The 19195-nt window shown below is 33.7% G+C and overlaps 1 protein-coding gene across 2 annotated transcripts in view; it reads right to left on the bottom strand.

Annotated features, from left to right (window-relative positions):
• Positions 1–19195, bottom strand: part of LOC102525260 (N-deacetylase and N-sulfotransferase 4) — a 230211-nt gene that overhangs the window by 192514 nt on the left and 18502 nt on the right. The window contains exon 2 of one of the 2 annotated variants that reach the window (XM_006217356.3): positions 3147–4369. In XM_006217356.3, the coding sequence (XP_006217418.1) occupies positions 3147–4124 (978 nt within the window). In that variant the 5' untranslated portion in view covers positions 4125–4369. Of the gene's footprint in view, positions 1–3146; positions 4370–19195 lie in introns of those variants that run through there. The other variant, XM_072972719.1, reaches the window with a different exon arrangement.

Raw genomic sequence — 19195 nt, 5'->3', positions numbered from 1 at the left:
GTTCCAACCAGGGGTAAAACACTGTTCACAGAAATCAGGTTATTGGGCTGCAAGGAAACTTTTAAAATTAATTTTTTAATTTTTAATAATCAGGATGGCCCTTTATTATTTTAGATTTCTCTAAAAATGCGTGCTCACTCAACCAATACCACTTTTGGAATGAACATTACCTACATATAATTAAGATCATAATGAAAACAAGAGTTGTTTTCAAAACCAAGAAAGAATAAATTCGAGTGTATAAGAAATCCCCCTAAATAGCCTAAGGTCATCTTGCTAATAGAGCTTTAGATATACAGGAAGTATTCTGGGATTGCCTTGAGGACCACACTGAAATATTACCAAATCAAAATGTGGCTATATTTTCTGATCTATCCCTAGTTAATATTTCACAATCTTTCAAAATATAATTAGTTTTTAGAAGTTTCTATTCATTAATTTTTCTCTCATATCTTGAGTTTTTAGATACACAATGAAATTTTATTAACAATTAGATGATAGTTACTGAAACTGCCTGATCTTAATTTTGCCTGATTTGGAAATGGACAAATTAATTTCTGCCTCAGTAGCTTTGGTCAAATGAGAGCATGATGAAATAAGATAAAGTATGAAAATTTCTAATAAAACCCCCCAAACCCCAAAACTAGATATGTTATAGTTTAAATCTGACAGAACCATGCAGTGGAAAGAATACGGACTTTCAAATTCAGTTAAACAGCTCATATTCTTTTCACTGCATCAGATTCTGTACATTAAAAATGCTGATTCTTTAGCACTGTGATCCAGAATCTCTATCTCAAAGTGGGTAAATTGGCTCAAATAAAAATATGCTACTACATTTTTGTCCATAGAGTGCTGCAGACAAGGCTATGTTTGAATCTGCTGTTAACTACTCCCCGCTCCCTGCTCCCAATCTAACTGTGGGAGTGGCCTGGGGTGAGTGGCACACATAATCAAGCATTTTCAACCATGACCCTCCAGCTTTCCTCAGTTTGTTCCACTGGGGAACAAAACACCTGTACTCTCAATTTCAGAATAATACAGAAAAATGTTACTAGATATCCAGTACCCTTCCTCTAGAAAATTCAGGGCACTTTTGAAGGAGGATGGATTTCTGCTCATCTATCTGTGTGTTATGAAATGTTACAGCACCAGGAAATGAACATGAGGATGGAGAACTGGGAGTATGCAGAACTTCTCTACACAGAGAATCTGATTCTCTCCCACAAAATCATATTTATGGAAAAAACATTAGTCAAAATAGAAATCAAATGCCAAAGACTAGAACTATGATTTTTATATTGAAAACCAATAATTCCAATTGACCTGTAAGAAACCCAAGAGGTTAATAGACCTCACTCCCTACAAAGTTTCTGATATTCTTTGATTAATACTTCTGAGAGAGAACCAGAAATAACATCTGAAGGGGTAGAAAAGAGTATTTCCAGTTAACTTACCATGTGTGTGTGTGTGTGTGTAGACTATATAATTAGTATACGTATGCACACATACACACCCACACACACACACACACACACACTCAACTTTACTGATTCTTTATCTGCCTGTGGCATTGCTCTAGCCTTCGTTAAATTTCAGTATTCAGTTATTTTGTTTGGGGTTATATCACTTAAGAAATCATCAATAATCCTGTATATTATTTGAGTAGAGGTGAATAGCTCTTTGTTTCTCTATAGAGAGTAAGTGAGATAGCTGAATTGGAGTGGGAAAATCTTGTTAGAATTATAAAGAACTTTTTCAAGCAATATAGTTTGTTAGACTGACATCGGAAAACCTTCTCTTTTCAAGATTTCAGGATAGGAATCGCTTAGGGAACCATCTGAAGCACAGGACCTTGCCTTAAGTTTATGATTTTGAAATTAAAATAAAACTAGCATTTATATTAATTAAAAGGAACAGTAAATATGAGAAACATAACAGGAAAAAAAAAGAGAAATCTAGATTGAACTCCAGAAATCCCTTTACAACTATGCCCAAAATGAAATTGTTGGATCTCAGTTAAGTGTTTCTTCATTTAGTGGCTCACTAAAAACAGTTTCTTGGTCTACATTTCCTTTGAAGATTTTTAAAAAGTGAAATTATTTCACTGGTCTTAATTATATTTTATGATAGTGGTCATAATATGTTAGGATAAGGGGAAAAAGCTGTTATTTTGAAGTGGTATGAAGGCTTCATCTTTAGAGGATAAAAAGACTAAACAGCAGAAATTCAAAAAAGATGATATGATCTTAGCAATCTTTAGTTCCTTTATAATTCTAAGCTGTGTCCTATTATTTTTGTTTCTATGTTTGCTAAAATTATTGATTCACAGAATGAATTTAATTATACATAAAACAAGATAGACCCAAGTGAGAATGTTGAATCAAGATGATAAAAAAAGGAATTATTCTCAGAACTGCCTACCTAACCCAGCAAAACATATTTGGCATTTTCTTTATCTAATAGCAATCATGGGGTAAATTTGTTATTCTGCAGTCAATTTGATCATAACCTAGGAGCGATTCCAGTAACTCTACTGTTTTACCCAAAACGATATGGTAATAGAGATAGTGATGGAAGCCTCCTGAGGTCAGTCCAATACCACATTCCCTGTAAAACTTTTTTTTGTTCATAGCTATATTTACAAGTGTATGAATATTTCATATAGGCAAGAATTATGCTTACTTGAGGTTGCAGAAAGGTCCTGGGTTGCTTCTCCATCTTGTATTTCATACACCATTGTCAAACCCAGGTCGGGCAGAAGAATAATTAGTCCAGCCCAGTGATAGGTTTCCATGCCTCTATTAGTCTCGCTGCTACAAACTGCAACATGTGCAGAGTAAAGGAGGCCATTTCTATGGGGGGGGGTAGCTGGGATGGGCAAAGCCTAGGAAGAGGCAGGGGGATTAAATTCAAATACTCTTTGAAATATTTAATTCAATGGTCCTCTGACACATCTAAGGTGTAGCTGAGGAATGGATAAGGCTTAGTTCAAGTTTGTTTTTTTTTTAATGCTTACTTTATTTCAAACCTACTGCCTCTTAAAGGTTTGAGTAATTAGGAATATAAGATATTCAAAATTATATTTTATCAATACCACCAAGTCAGTGAAGTAAAATCATGATGTTATTTATAAATGTTCTTACCTTTACATCTTTGACATTCATCCTTGTTCCTTCCTTCCCAACAAAGATGTCATCAATGTCCACGAGGATGTATCTGTCCAAAGACAATGTCAGCCTCTTCCCTGACAAGAAGGAGATGGCATCTATGAAGATGAGCTTATGCAGCCAAAAGTTCAAGTTGTTGCCAAAAAGTACTCGCTGAATTCCATCATGAAGCCCCAGATCCTGAATCACCGTCGCATAGAGCGGTTTGCCAGACAAGGATGGAAGGGGTTTTTCCGTCTGTAACTCAGTTAAAAGCACAGGCTGGTAGGTTGAATGATTATAATGAAAAATTGTCCAGTCCTCCCCAGGAAGAGGGCCTTTCTCAACTTTGGGGGCTTTGGTAATATGCAGCAAAGGAGACTGAGGGTTGACAAAACAGTCCTTTAGAGCCAGATTATTGAAAAGGTTTAATGGAAAACCTTTTAATTGTGTACTAGGTAAGCTGTTCTCATTGGCTTTATGAAAACCAATTATACTAACACTGTATTCCACACAGTATTTTTCTAAAAGCTCTCGATTCCATGAGTCCATGCTAACATACTTCAGAATATTTTCATAAATAACTAAAATATATTTCCCTCTGCCATTGTCTGTAAGAGGAGGTATGTCTCCCTTGCCGGGGGCAATGACCATGTGGTACTGAAATCGGCTGGACTCCAAGATAGCTATAATATCTTGACCAAGTTGAGAATATTGGCTCTCCACAAACAGGAGGACAGTAGGATCCGTTTTGGATGTATCAATAGGTTTAACTGTCTTCAGCTCCATTGATCGATACGGTAGGATTTTAATGTCAGTACATTCTGCTTCCGCAGTGGTTTCAATAAGTGTCATTTCCTGTTTATAGCCAGAGTAGAGGAAATAGGCAGAAATGACAATGCTCAACAGGCAAAAGGTAGCTAAAAGAACAATCAGGGTTCGAAAACTTCTCCGAAGCTTCCCAATAAGATTCATTTTTTAAAATACTGCTTTGGAAGCTTTTTCCAAGATCTCTTCCTAAAGTGCCATTGTGAATAAAGTATGAGATGGTGCAAATGCCACTTTCCAAAAGTTCATGTAACCATTGCAAAACATGTAAAATGCTTGAAGGGATTGCAAGCAAGTTAAAGCTGGAGGGCAGTGGACCAGGAGGGTAAAAATTGAAGAGCTTTTGAATATGGCCAACACCAAAGATTGCTGTAGGGTCCTTTAAACATTATCTGAAAAAGATGAGAAATAATAAAGACTAAAACAAAAATAGAAATATAAGTATTTATGTGTATACATATGCTAATATATAGGAAACAAATATATAAACGATAGTTTTAGTGTGTTAATATGCTAAAATATTAATAGCCTGATGTTTTCAGTCTAGATTTTACTACTTAGAGTATAGTAGATTTTTTTCATGTCCTCAAGAATAAGGATGCCTATTTGATTTTGCCAAAATATCCATATATATAGAAACACAGATTGAGATCATTTTTCAAACTAGTCACCTCAAAAAACAAGACGTAAGAAAAAAAGCTTAGTGTAAAATGGTAATTACCATAAGCCTTGCTTCTACAAGGCTGGTAAACATTATATACATTATGGAATCAGGAAATCAGGCATCTGTGTGGGGGTTGGAGCAGTGGAACCTGCTCTTCAGTGTCCACCGAATTTTCTGGAATGCCAAACTGAGGGAATGATTTTGCCTTAAGTATACAGTAGTTACAGGGTTTTCCCTTTAGTGGCATACTCTTTTCTGAAGTCACAGGGTGTCACTTGGCCCTCTTCATCATAACAGCCAAAATAAATAGGATTTCTCCTCCATTCTTAGAAGCAAAGTGAGAGAGAAGCTATGGGACAAAGAACTAAATGAGAACAAGCATCTTCAGCTCTTCCCAATGAAGCAGAGGCCAGGGAGCCTAGAGTAGAATAAAAACCTTGACGTGTTTTTCTCACAGCACATTCTTCAATTTGGCCAATTTCTATAATCAGAATAAAAATGAGTGTTTCATTGTTAATTTTTATCCAATAATCACATGTTCTATTTCCCTTATCACCTTCTTTGGTTCAAAAGAAAAAAATAAAGAAAGCATTGAAACAGTAACAACAACAACAACAAAAATCTTTCCCGTATTGCTTCACTACAAATGGACATAATTTTCAGTTATTTTTAGGCATTTTTCTTTGTATGCATGACTCTAATTTTTAGTGAATTTCTTTCTATACAAGTTTTCTTCATTCCCTTCAAAACTGTGTTTGACTACTAATGGAACTCTCCATTTCCCAGTTTACCAAAATAGTGTCCCTAGGAAAGTAACCAAAAGAGCTCAGATTTTCAATCTGATACCTAGACTTCAAGGTGTGTATTACTGATGCACTATATCATAAAGAATCAGATTAGCATGTTTTATTAGATGAGTTGTATATTCTATTATGTTATAAATATTTTACAAGTTTTTAAAATTTTTTAATTTGAGGAATTTGAATAATTAATGATATTAAGAGATTATTAGATTAAATGATTAAATATAATATATTAATACATTCATTTAATACTTTTATGTTCTGAAAAACATTTTTCCTACTTAGCAATTTAAATTTTAAAAAATCAACAATAAGTTGAAATAATGTTTTTGTCTTAGATTTTGGAAAAAAATTTTTAAAACAATCTCAAAAGTCCACAACTTAAAATTTAAAAGTCTACCAAACATAATTCTTCAAATTCTAAACATATACATAGACCTGAATTTTTCTTTTGAAAGACAATGAACCAATTTTAAAAATCTCCCCAGTGATTTCACATTTCCTTTAAAGGAAAATTAGTTCCACATGCTAAGAACTTACTAATACCCTGGTATCAAAAATAATTTTTAAGATAATTACTTGCTGTCCAAAATCATTTCAATTATTTTAAAATTCTGTTCCTTTTAAAGAAATTGAATTAGATTTTACTAAAAAGAAATAAAATACAACAATAAAAAGTGTTAGGTTTAGGATAAATATACATAAGTCAATTATGGTCTACCTTCTATTTTTGTGTGTATCTGAAAATGTTCATACAGTAAATTTTAAAAATAAAAATCAAACTAAATTATATATGTAATATATAATAAATATTGAAAGATATTTGGAATTTGCCCAGGAAAATTATCCAGTCTTGTATTATATTCCTTCCCAGACTTCTCCATGCATTTGATTAAAAAACCCATTTAAGGAAACATGGAATCAGTCCATTCCCACCCCCACCCTGCATCACCTCACAAAACGACATATCAAATCCACATGCTCTGGTGGTTTGTTTAGTATTTTAAGAATACATTCAATCAGGAATTTGAAAAGAAGCTAAGTACACGACAAGGTAATATTTGTTAAATTGTTATCTATTCTGACATCAAAAATATGACTTTTATTTTTGAAAGTACAAAGGATGAGATGTCAATTTTGCATATCAGAACAACTCATTCTATGCAATAGTGAAAAAGAAATAAAAAAGCATATGGGACTAGAATCTGCCAACCAAAAGAATAAATAAAATTTAAATGTGACATTTATTTAACATTAATATGTTCAGAGTTAGAAGAATGATAGATGCACATTATTACCACTGTAGATATGTGTTTCATTCTTTGTTTGTGTGTGTTAAGTGGATAAATTATACTTCCCATTCCATCCTCCCATCTATTCTTCCGTAACAAAAATTGGCCAGTGGAGGTGAGGAAGCCTGGACAATAAAAGATGATATAACAAGAAAGTTCATTTATGTTCTGTGCTTGAAATCGGAGATAGTAGGCATTGTTTGGGATGCCAAAGAGATGTAGTTTGTGATTTGTTTAAATCAAATAGAGTTAGATCGATCAATAGATAGGTAGGGGGGAGGGGAAAAATTTTCCCCCTAGCCCACTTTGTTTTTTTGGCTGGTCTAATGATTAAAATGAAAAAGAAAACACATTAGCAGGAGACAATCAAATTTCATTTCATCTGCATGGAGGTCTTGTAGATATAAGACTTAAGTGACCAAAGCAGGCAGCTTTTATGCCTCCTAGGTAAAGAAATAATAAATTTGTGATGAATTTATAAGACAAGGAAACTTGGGTTTGGCTACTAGTTAGTGAAAAATCTAAGCAGAGTTTGTTTACACAGCCTTTTCCACCCTATCTCTGTGATAAGGATTTTCTCTACCTCCTGGTGCAGGAAGGGTACCATTCACATGGCAGATTTATCTCCTGATTTCTGGAGACAAAGAAGAGTTAGAGTGTTCTTGCACTGGCTACTTCTTAAGTAACTGTAATTCAAAATAATCAATATGCCACTTTGGCACATTTTGGGGCCACTTGCCCTGAGCTCCAACAATATATATTGGTTTCTGCCCTCCAGTTCCTGGGACAGAGGGCCTAAATCCCTCTTAATTTCCTGGGTGATATGAAAGTCTTTTGTTCTAATGAGGCAACTCTTAATGGGTTCCTAGATGGGAGCTGGACACCAGAAAGACCAAATAATAATTAGAAGCTTGGAACTTTCAGCTCAGCCTTGTCCTCTGGGGAAGGGGAGAAGGGCTAGAAATATTGATCATGACTATGAAGGAAGCCTCTGTAAATCTCCCCAAAGTATGAGGTTCGGAGAGCTTCCAGGCTTGTGAACTCATCCACTCACCGGGAGAGTAACACACCCCAACTCCATGAGGACAGAAGCTCCTACTCTCAGGACCCTACCAGTCCTTGCCCAATGTGTCTCTTCATCGAGCTGTTCATCTGGGTCCTCTATCACATAATAAACTGGAAAATCTAAGTAAATATTTCCCTGAGTTCTGTGAGATGTTCCTGCAAATAATCAAATCCAAGGTGGGGACATCATGGGAAGCTCCGATTTGCAGCTGAGTTGGACAGCGCTGGAGACCTACCATTTGCCACTGGAGCTGAAAAGGGGAGTGGTCCTGTGGGACTGAGACCTTAACTTGCGGGGTCTGTGCTAATCCTGGTTAGTGTCAAATTTGAATTGTAAGACACCCAGGTGGTGTCCCAAAGCAGTGCTTGGTGTGTGTGTGTGTTGGGGGGAACCTCATACACTGGTGTCAGGTGTCAGAAGTGTTATGAGAACGGTAGAGTGTGACAGTAAAGGAGAAACACACAGAGGGGAAGTAGGTTTTCTATACACCTGTCTAGCACTGTGACCCTTCAAAAAAATAAAAAAGAAAGGCTAGGCAGAGTGCAAGCGGTAGGAACATGAACTTAAGCATCTTGGAAAAGTCAAATAAGACAATGGAGATTGTTTTAAAAGACACACATATGTTAAATGAGTCATATCAAATTAAGAATATTCATTTAAGGATAATGGTGAAGGCATTAAAATGCTGCTCCAGAAGTCTAAAAACATGTGGCATCTGTTCTTAAGGAGTGTAGATGACAGCCTAAAATGTTCATTTTACCTAAATATAATCCATTGTGAAGGACGAACCTGAGACCAGTTAGCAACAAATGACACTAAAAAGTGCTCTTAACCCAGTTTCCATTTCCACCATGATGTTGGCTTTTCGTTACAGAATGAATGAGCAACTGTGTGGGTGCCTGAGTAAGTTGCATCTGTGAAGAACTGACATTTCCTTAAGCACCAGATCAAGCAAGTTAAATAGGACTTGATCCCAATTCTGCTAAATCTGCCTTTCACATATTCTAATGAATCTATTGTTAAAAATTTGTAAATTTATTTCAGCAACAGTCTATCGCAAAATTTGGGCTGTGTGAATCCTGTGCAGACTGTGGTGAGAAATAGAGGCTTTTTTTAAGGTGTGCCTTTCCTTGTTCTCATTCTTTTCTTTCCTTTCTTTTTTTTACTTCTAATCTTCCAAGTGTGACTCAACATCAATGGTAGTGGAATAAACGTCTCCCAGAATTTCCCTATCTTTTAAGATTAGATACTATGAAGAGATTATTATTTTGCCTATCTGTTTTAAAATCATTCTTTGACGTATTTGCAAACTGTTGGTATATTTTCTAAAATACAATCTGCAGAGTCCATTTACCAAGGGTTCTCAATCATTGTAAATTTTTAGTGATCTCTGGCAGCAGCAGAGAAATCAGTAAACAAACTAACTGCAGGTACTACTGTAGTTACTACTATTTTGGGGCAGGAAGGAAATGCAGAAGTAAGCCAAGGGCTAGGAATCACAATTACTGTACACATGACCGTTTCTTTCTTGAAAGTGATCTGATGAACTATACAGATCATCAAAGAGGCTCTTAAAGCTCAGCTGAAATTGAAAAGAAAAGAAAAAGAAAACATTTACCAGCATTTAGTGAATAGCTACTACTTGCCAGTCATTGTGCTACATTTTTTGCATCCATCTTGTTTAGCCATTATATGTCTATTTTTAAAATGAAGAAATTGAGATTTGGAGTGCGTAAGAGAAAGACAGATTACACCACTAATGATTTGTGATGCTAAAGTTCTATTTACTCACCATTGTACTGATGAGAAAAAACAAGAATTAAGTTAGGTGAAACCAAAACTTTAGCAGTTAGCATAATTAAGTACTTTAACCCAGATATCAGCAAGTTTTATTTCAACTCTAAAAATTCAGATATTTAAAGCTATAAATATCTAACAGAAATTCAGAAAACATCCAGAAGTAAATTGGATCAGCTCAAAAGAAGCTGTGTTGTAAGTTGGGATGAATAAGAATTTGCAATAATTTGACTAAATTTGACGTCTTGTGATACATGACAGGGAAAATATATTTTATCAAGTATCCTGCTTCTATATGCTTCATGAGTTTTTGTTTGTCCTTAAGAATATTATAAAGAATTAGCTTATACTTCATATTAATAAAGCAGTGTTTTTAATGAAAATTAAGACATTTAACCATTTATTGAAATATATTAATGACATCTTCATTATTTAGAAGAGAATTCTAAAATTCATAACTATATTTCAAGAGAGATTTTTTTTTAAATTATAGGTCACCATCACATAAAAGAAAATGAAATAGACCAGAATAGAAATATTGATGTACTTCATGAAGGATAAAGATAAGTAGTGCTTTAGGAAACGTGTTTGTTCACTGTGTGTGTGTGTGTGTGTGTGTGTGTGTGTGTGTGTGTGTGTGTGTGTGTGTGTCTATTTGTGTTTCTGGATCTCAATGTAAGATTATTTTTCTTTCTGAGTAAGGGTCAGAAGTGTTTGAGAAACACTATGCAAGAGGGCACAGCTAATTCAAATCGTTTAACACTGGTTTTAAGAGAATTATAAATACCACAGAGGTTTTAGCTGAATGATTCCAAGTGGTTCCTGAAAACATCCATTATTGTTTCAAGAGAATTTGAAACTAGAAATTGGTTGATATCATATGGTTTTGGTCACTTGAAGCTCCTTTCAGCATCAGTGACGCAAAATACTGTGGTATTATATTTGGGCAACGACCATAACTGCATATATAAGTTTTTTCAAATAAAGGTCTAAAGTGATTAGTAATTGTTATATTTAATCAAAATCAAAGGTGTATGCTTAGTTTATGATTTTATGCAATAACGATCTTTTCTACCCTTGTAAATAATCAATTGACTGTTACCTAACTTTTAAACACTTCATATTTTGTTGATTTCAGTGACATAATATACATTTATTTGAGTCCCCAAACTGGGCATTTATATCAGTGCAAACTCCTAAAAATGTTATTTCAAACATAATAATAGTATTACTGCTACCATATTATATTGTAACATATTACTAGGTATATAGTTCTGAGCTATCAGCAATATTCACACTTCAAAAGATTATGAAGGCAAATCAGTAAATAGAAGAGTAAATATCAGGTGATGTCTTCTCTCACCATTTCATTTATTTGCCGTGTTCCTAGGTCTTATTTTCTAAAGCAGAGAAACATATAATTTTTCAAAATGAAGAATCTAGTTTTTAAAAATCAAACCACAAATATCTGTGTATTTATCTTGCTCATTAGAAAAACATGGGAACTTTGAGAAGGAAAATATTAAATGGACATTTATTCTGTTTTGCCACATATGAGTTTTATAGTAGCAGAAATGCTATTTGTGCCCAAGTCGGGTGACCTAGTAATCATTGTTTAAAACTCTGTTTTATTTTAATATTCAAAATTTCATTATTGGGGGTTGAGCCAAGATGGTGGCGTGGAGAGACTCAAAGCTCGCCCTCTCCCACAAATACACCAAGAATTACATCTACAAACCCACTGAATCGCACAGAACACCTGCTGAACTCTGGCAGGGTGTCTCTCATTTCAAAATACAGGATGATTCTCACAAAATCTGATAAACAAGAAGTTTATACTGTATAGCACAAGGAACTGTAACTTACGGTGAAAAAGAATATGGAAACAAATGTATGTATGCTCCTATATGGCTGAAGTATTGTGCTGTACACCAGAAATTGACACTACATTGTAAACTGACTATACTTCAATAAAAACATATTAAAAAGCCAAAAAACCCCAAAAATTCATTATTGATTTTTTGCCTTAACAGTACTGAAATAATATCTTCAGTATGGTCCAGAATTAAATAGAATTAAACAGCTTTGGAATGCCTGTGTCCATCCTAAAGGTACCTGAAATCTAGAAAATTCCCTTAAAAACTTGAGATGACTTTCAATAGATCTGTAGCTTCTGTCTCATTTTCGGCTAGATTTGGGGGTATTATATACCATGGGGCATTCATGACCCAAGTAAGACCAGAGGCTGTGTAAAATTCAGTTCAAGTTTGGAGATGCTCCTATTTTCTCCCTTAGGTGAGAAACAAAGACATTCATCCAACATTCATTCAACACATAAATTTACTAACCTTTATTAAGAGCCTACTATTTTGCAGGCACATCTGCATATTCAACTGTATATAATATCATCATGAAAAACACCAAATTTACTTTGCTTTCATTTGTTCTTAATTTCTTCTATTTACTATCTATTCTCCTTTCATCTCTAGAAAGTCTCCCCACCTTTTTTTTTTAGTAGAGGATGGTTTTTAAGTTACTGGTGTAAAGCTTGTGCTAATAGAATTAATGTGAAGAGTGTGGGCATTAACAATATTTCCATTTCTTATCTCCATTTTATTTTCTCTCAATATTAACAATTTATAGGAGAGCTATGAAAGATAACTGAGGAAATACAATGTCATGGTATGCTTCCTTATTTAGACGTAATCTTTATTAACAATTTTCTCTCAAAAACAGGCCCTTTTTCTATAAATTGTCTCATCTACAAAGATAATTTGAAAAATATTTTTTAAAAAACTGACAGTCCTACTTTTTTTCTTTACCCAATGTATGTAAATTGCCTACTACAAAAGCATGCAAAATTTGAAAACCCAGGAAAATAAAAATAATATGAATATTGCTTAACAAAAAACCTCATGTATTTCTTTCTAGTCCTTTCACTTTATGTAATTTATTTTTTTGTAGTTGTCATTACAAAACATACTTTTTTAAAGATTTTTTTATTGATTTATAATCATTTTACAATGTTGTGTCAAATTCCAGTGTAGAGTACAATTTTTCAGTTATACATGAACATATGTATATTTATTGTCACATTTTTTTCTCTGTGAGCTAAAAACATACATTTTTTATTCTATCTTTTAACTTAAAATTAGAACATAACTTGTTATAATAAAAGGGACACATGTTTGAGAAATCCTTATATCTATCATTATTTTTTCATTTCTGTTGCCCCAACTTGTTATGTTTTGATGATTTCAGTAACTTCGTAAGCCTGGTAGCTCCACTACTTAACTCCCTAACAAAGAAAATAGAAAGTGAGGGTTGAACTAGTTGAACGCCACCCAAGGAGCGAAGGTGCTCACATCAGTGTTTCCCAAACCTAAAGAATCGCTCAATTTACTGATTTGCTTCCTGATTCTGTAGAAAATGTATATTGCTTGTAAAGTCATTTCTTTTTCCTTCTGTCTTTACCTCTTTCCTAGAAATTCAGCTTCTCTTTTCTGAGGATTTAGTCAAAATCCGGGGCTAACCATGTATGTAATTTGATCTAAACAACATTTGCATATGTTTTGTCTAGTAATTATAATATTTTAATATCTGAATGGCTTTAGTCTATCCCATTTGCTCACTACTTTAAGTCTATCTGCCTGGCCTCTGTTTATCTTAGTTTAAGATTCCAGATAAACTCTCCTTAACAAATTTAACTCACATCCATCTTTGTAAAATTTCCTCTTACAGTTACCCCCACACCCAATACTAGCAACTGCCTTCCTCTTTCTTTGCACCATTACAGTCAAACCCTTATGCTTTCTCTTGCACAGTCCTTTCATCCTGTTATTCCTGCACTTTACGTGCTGAACAATCTGCAGTTCTAGAATGATCAATATGTCTCTCCTATTTCTAAGTTTGACCAGCTCGATTTCACCTTTAGAAATTCAGTTTAGATAAAACCACATCAAGAAATTCCCTCTCCCTTCCTCGCCCTGCAACAGCTGGTTCAGATGGGTGTGTCTCCATTGTGCAATCCCAGTGCCGCCTCTATTAAAGGGCATTCCAGTTTAATTATCCATGAATTTCCATGGAGCCAGGGGACGGTGATTTATTCCGAATTGAGCCTTCAGCATGTTGTAGACCACCTTGTATATCATATCTTAACAAAACAAAATGATACCTAAAGGTGGTCAGGCAACCTTTATTCGGGTATAGGGACCACTGCAGTGGGGTTTTATGGTGGGGGAGAGAGTTGGCGCTAAAATCCAAGTACAGTATGGACAAGCAGGAATTTATAGACAAGCAGCAGAGTGGGAGTCAGTGCCTGGAAACTTACTAAGAGGAAACATTATATGTAAGGGTGGTTCTATCTAAAACTCCCTAACAGGATTCTTGGTGAAGGCAGAGAAGGGTTATCAATATCATCTAGGGGACGGTGGAGGATGGGAAACCTGATCAGATACTGAGGGTGACCAGATATTAAGAGTGAGGGGTTCTGGTTGAATGGAGTTAGCAGGATTCTTGCTAAAATGAGATTTTCCAAAGAATGTGCACACCTGGGAGAAGGTTCAGAAGCCTGCCTAAAGTCTAGTCAAGAAGAGAGTCTTTTTCACATGCACAAAATAATCATGCTAAGTCAATTTATTCACATCTTTCATATATTAACCTTCTTTCTCTACCCCAAGGAGCAGTTCATATGCTTTCCAGAGACTTGCAGTGTGGGAGAACAAGTCTGCGCTTCAGTTTCTTCATTGGAAAAAGAAAGGAACTTAGCTGTTTATCTTTCTATTTCCATGTATCCATCCAAAAGGGGAGATGTGAAAGGCTACTCATCAAAAGATTGATCATCTTTTCCTTATACTTTTCTATATTTAAATTTTCTGTAGGATCTATGTACTATCTTCATAAAATATGTAAGGAAAATTTTAAAGGAGGTGAATTTCATAACATTAAGATTGCTTCAAAATCATTAAATTCTATAATCTTGTGAATAAGAAGCCATCCCTATTCATGTTAGTCCTTGGTAATCCTTCTTCCTGTAAATAGCTGGAGAATATGTTGCCCATATCTTTTTTGTGATAATTTTACATTTTTATTTAATTGATTTACACGTCTTCCCATGATGATTGCGGGTACATTTTCAATAGCCTAGTCTGTATATTAATTTCTTTTCACACTAAAATACTTTCTCTCTCCTCAAGCATAACCCAAAACTAAATTAGACATGTAGTTGAACCTTAGTAATCTTGACTAAATCAGTTAAATTGATATTCCATGTTATGATATTTGTAACCGTCCTACTGGAGAAATGATTTCAGAAGTTAAGCCTAAGGTTTTGAAAACCGGAAAATCAATTGCACCAAATTATCTCTTAAGTTTACTTATGACTAGGATATTATGATACATCAGTTGTTTCTGAAGAGTCCAAATTCATCAGAAGATATTATATATGTAAGTAATTCTTTAAAAATACCAAATTTGTATTAATCTGTTATTGAAAAGGAGAATAAAATACTTGGATTAAAAAGGCTGTCAGGATCCCCACATGTCAAAGTTTTGTCTCCCCCTGAGACAGGCTGTGGTATCTCCGATCAACTTGAGTCTTTAGGGAGTGGCAAACACGCACTCATGGATTTGTCTGGGATGATCTGCAACATTTTCTCAAGGCCCTCATGCACATGGAGCACTGGGGGTATAGGAAGCCACAGCTCTGCATGCACACCAGTGTTTCCACGGTGGGCACCTGCAGCGGTGGCCTTGCTGAGACATTCAGTGATTTCTGGGCATTGAGACTGGTGACAGGCAGGAAAGCCAGGATAGATCCACCATTTGACAAGCACAAGTGAGACCCTGAAGGACACAGAAATGACTGCATGACAAGAAAGAGGAGCCAGTAATTCATAGGATATTATTATTAACCAGACCCCATTTGTGCCCCCACACAGTGGAAGTCTGGAAAGTTTTGGATTATATTAATATTAGTATATTGTCCCCCAGAATTTACTTTGTCTCAGTCTTTCATTTTATGAATATAATGATAAATGTTATTTTTTCTGCCTTAATCATTAACTTCCTACTTAAATTTTCTAAAAGATTTTTTCTAACAAACTTTTCTCATAGTCCTCAATCTTGCATTGTAGAGAAATGAAAAGATTTTTCACTAGGCACACACTTGCTACAAAAACCGCATAAAGTCTCCTTTGCCAGTTGGGTGACCCATGCTACAGAATTGTGCTCACTGCTTTTTTAACAATTAAAAGAATACTTACAACTAATTTTTTTACAATGTAAGCAAAGTTATTACAAATACTAGGAGATGAAGTATTATAATTAGTTCATTTTTCATAAAGTTTAAAACTACAATAAAATGTAGTATGTTTTTTAAAAAAACAGCAAAATGTTAAATACTCTAGTCAACATTTGTTTAAAAACAGAGGACATACAAAAGGTTAATCAATCATATTTGCCATTTGTTTTTCTAGAATTCAAAATGTTAATCTAAATATTGCTGTATCACATTTATCTGAAAAGAGAAAATACAACATTTGCTTTTGAAAATGCATTATTCCTGTATTTCTAAGCAATCCTTGAGTCTCCTGGCTTTTTCAACACAAGAGGGCGATATGTTCTTGCTTTTATTGCAAAAATAGACCCATAGTGCTTCCTCTTCCAGCTTAAGTGCTAAGTATCTGAGCTCAGAGCTCACAGGTAACTTTGCTCTCAGGAGAGTATCCTGCTGCTGAGATGAAAGAAACATCACTGATTTTTACTGTTAAAACACCAATTATGCCACAACTATATGCTGATACATTATTTAATGTCTTCTTCATATTTGAAATAAACAACCAGTATTATATTGCTTGTATAACTCTGTTTCTGAATTCTCATTTCTGTTTTTTAATTAAATATATATATTTTTTGCTGTTGTGCCCCCCAAAAGATAAATGAACTATCAGCTCTTCTTAATAGCTTGCTAATTTTTGCAAACTCTTAAGATCTAAATCTTTTTCTTAAGGGGACAGAAGTATAATATCTATAAATCAAAGATGTATAAAACCAGTTTTACGATATGTTGTTTCCAAATTAGCATTTTCTCTAGGATATATGCATTTGTATCTTAAGTAAATATAATAATATGCTTTTTTGTGTGTAACAGAATTACCATTCAGTTTTACATTTCTCTAATATGCAATCATGCTTGTGCAATAATTTCATTTTTCTTAAAAGACATGATTTTTGAAGATTTGAATCTCCTTAAATGATTAACTCCTTTTAACAATCTTAAGAGTAAACAAGTAGCATAAAATGAATAATAAGCACAACTTAGACACAAAAGAGAAGTGTAAACACCATGATCTAGTCATCTCCCAATTTAAAAATTTCTTAAAGTATTTTTAGAGGCTAAGAAATGATGTTCAATATCACAGAATATATCGTAAATGAGTACTAAATCAGATGGTAATATAACTTACGAACTATAATTGGAATTTAAACATCAAGGTAATTGAAAAACGCAATCCAAAAATAGTTCTTAATTAGATTTAGTTACATAATTCTGTTCATATGACAGTTAAGGCCACACACACACACACACACCCCCAAATCATAAAGGTCCATTTGGAAAAAGTGTCCATAGGCAAAATATTGCACAAACAGCATTGTCATTATTGAGATTAGTTCTTGAAGAGACTCTTTTACTGATGTCTCTGGACCATGGACGTAAGTGAAGACAGCCTAACCTAAAGGGAATCTGCTCTGGACCGGTTTCTTCACTTCACTGGGTTCTGATTCCAAGTCTGGTAGTGGTACATCTGAGAAGACACTTTTAGTTGGCACGTCCATGCTTTGACTGAGGGGAGCTGGGAAATAATTATCTAGTATGTAAAGTGAAGAAGTGGAAACTTCTAAAATCATGAATTTCTCAAACATAGGAAGAGTATTCAAATTGTTGAACAGAGCAAAGATAAAGTAATTGATACAATGTAATTTAATCTAAATGACCTTAAATACATAAAATTGTAATAATAAAGCCTTAGGGGATTAAAAATAAAATCAAAGCCTAATTGAAAGAAATAAGAACAATACCTTAGAAGTCAGAAGGGAGTAAATGAAGTAAGATGTTCTAAGAACCCTGTATTAAGGTCATGATATTAATTGACTTCAGATGTTGTTAAGTGTGCATATTTTGATTGCTAATGAAACCAATAAAGAATACATATCCAAAGGAGCAGAGAAGAAATAATGAAATGTAAGAAAATATTCAATTAAGAAAAGAATAAAGGGGAGGAAAAGAAACCTAAAATAGGTAAGACTAATGTAAAACACAAAATGAATAGGTCTCTTTATGTTAGTAATTACATTCAATACAAATAAATTATCTTTTAAAAACAAAGATTGTCAGATTGACTAAAAAAACCTCACAAATCCAATTGTATGCTGTTTAAAATAAAAAAGAATATATGAAAGTAAATATCTGGAAAAAGGTATATCAGAAATATTTTAATTAAAAGAAAACTGATAAAGCTGTGTAAATATCAGGAAGTTAGAGTTAAGGCAAAAACAATTACTAGAGATACAGAAATCACTTTAAAATAAAAAGTTCAATTCACTAGGAAGTCATTAAAATTTAAATTTGAATGCATCTGATATCATAACCTCAAATATGTAAAGCAGAAACAAGCCAAACTACAAGGTGTCATTTACAAATTCCCAATTGTAGAGGATGGGTTTGGCATTTCTCAAAAGTAAATTGAAAATTTGGATAGAAGATTAGTAAGATTAAGAATACCTAAGCAACGCAATTAACAAATTTGCTCTAAAAGACATACTTAAAGTATGGTGCTCAACAGCTGTAGAATGCATATTGAACTTGAAGATATTTACAAAAATTAGTCTCATACTGAGTCCCAAGGAAGTCTCAGTAAATTTCAGAGAACTAAAAACCACACAGAGATGTACTGTAAGCATGTTATAATTGATTTCAAAACTAACAACAAAACAACTAGAAAATTCTAATTTATTACAAACTTAAGAAACATAATCCTAAATAACTTAAGGCAAAGAAAAAGATGAATATATATTATATGTTTAAAATTATATCCAAAATAACATATATCAAAATTTGTGAATTATGCTATCATAATAGAGAATTTTAGAGCCTTAGAAACAGGTACTCGAAAAAAGTGAAAATTAATGAGCTAATAAGCTTAGCATTCTTCTCAAGAAATTAGAAAATAATAAAATAATAACAGACGGTAGAAGAAAAGACATAACAGAGATGAACTGAAAATAATCAAATAAAAATACAATAAAAAACAAACCTAAAACTTGGTTCTTTTAAAAAGGCTAGTCAATTTGACAAGCTTTAAGATAAAAAGAGATGAATAACATATAAAATATAGGGATGAGAATGAGAAGATAACATTTCCTTCAGATATTAAAAAATAAAATTATTGATGAATTGAAGAGAAAATGTTTTAATTTCAAGAGTTTAAGTAAATGAACTTTTGAGAAAATGTAGCTTAATAAAACTGATATAAAAGAAGCCTCAAAATGAATAAAGCAAAATACAAGCATTTGAACAGTCAAAAATATTTCCACAA

This window comes from Vicugna pacos, chromosome 2, assembly GCF_048564905.1.
Source record: "Vicugna pacos chromosome 2, VicPac4, whole genome shotgun sequence".
Lineage (NCBI taxonomy): Eukaryota > Metazoa > Chordata > Mammalia > Artiodactyla > Camelidae > Vicugna > Vicugna pacos.
Note: the sequence above shows the minus strand (reverse complement) of the source record. Positions and strands in the feature narration are given on the sequence as shown.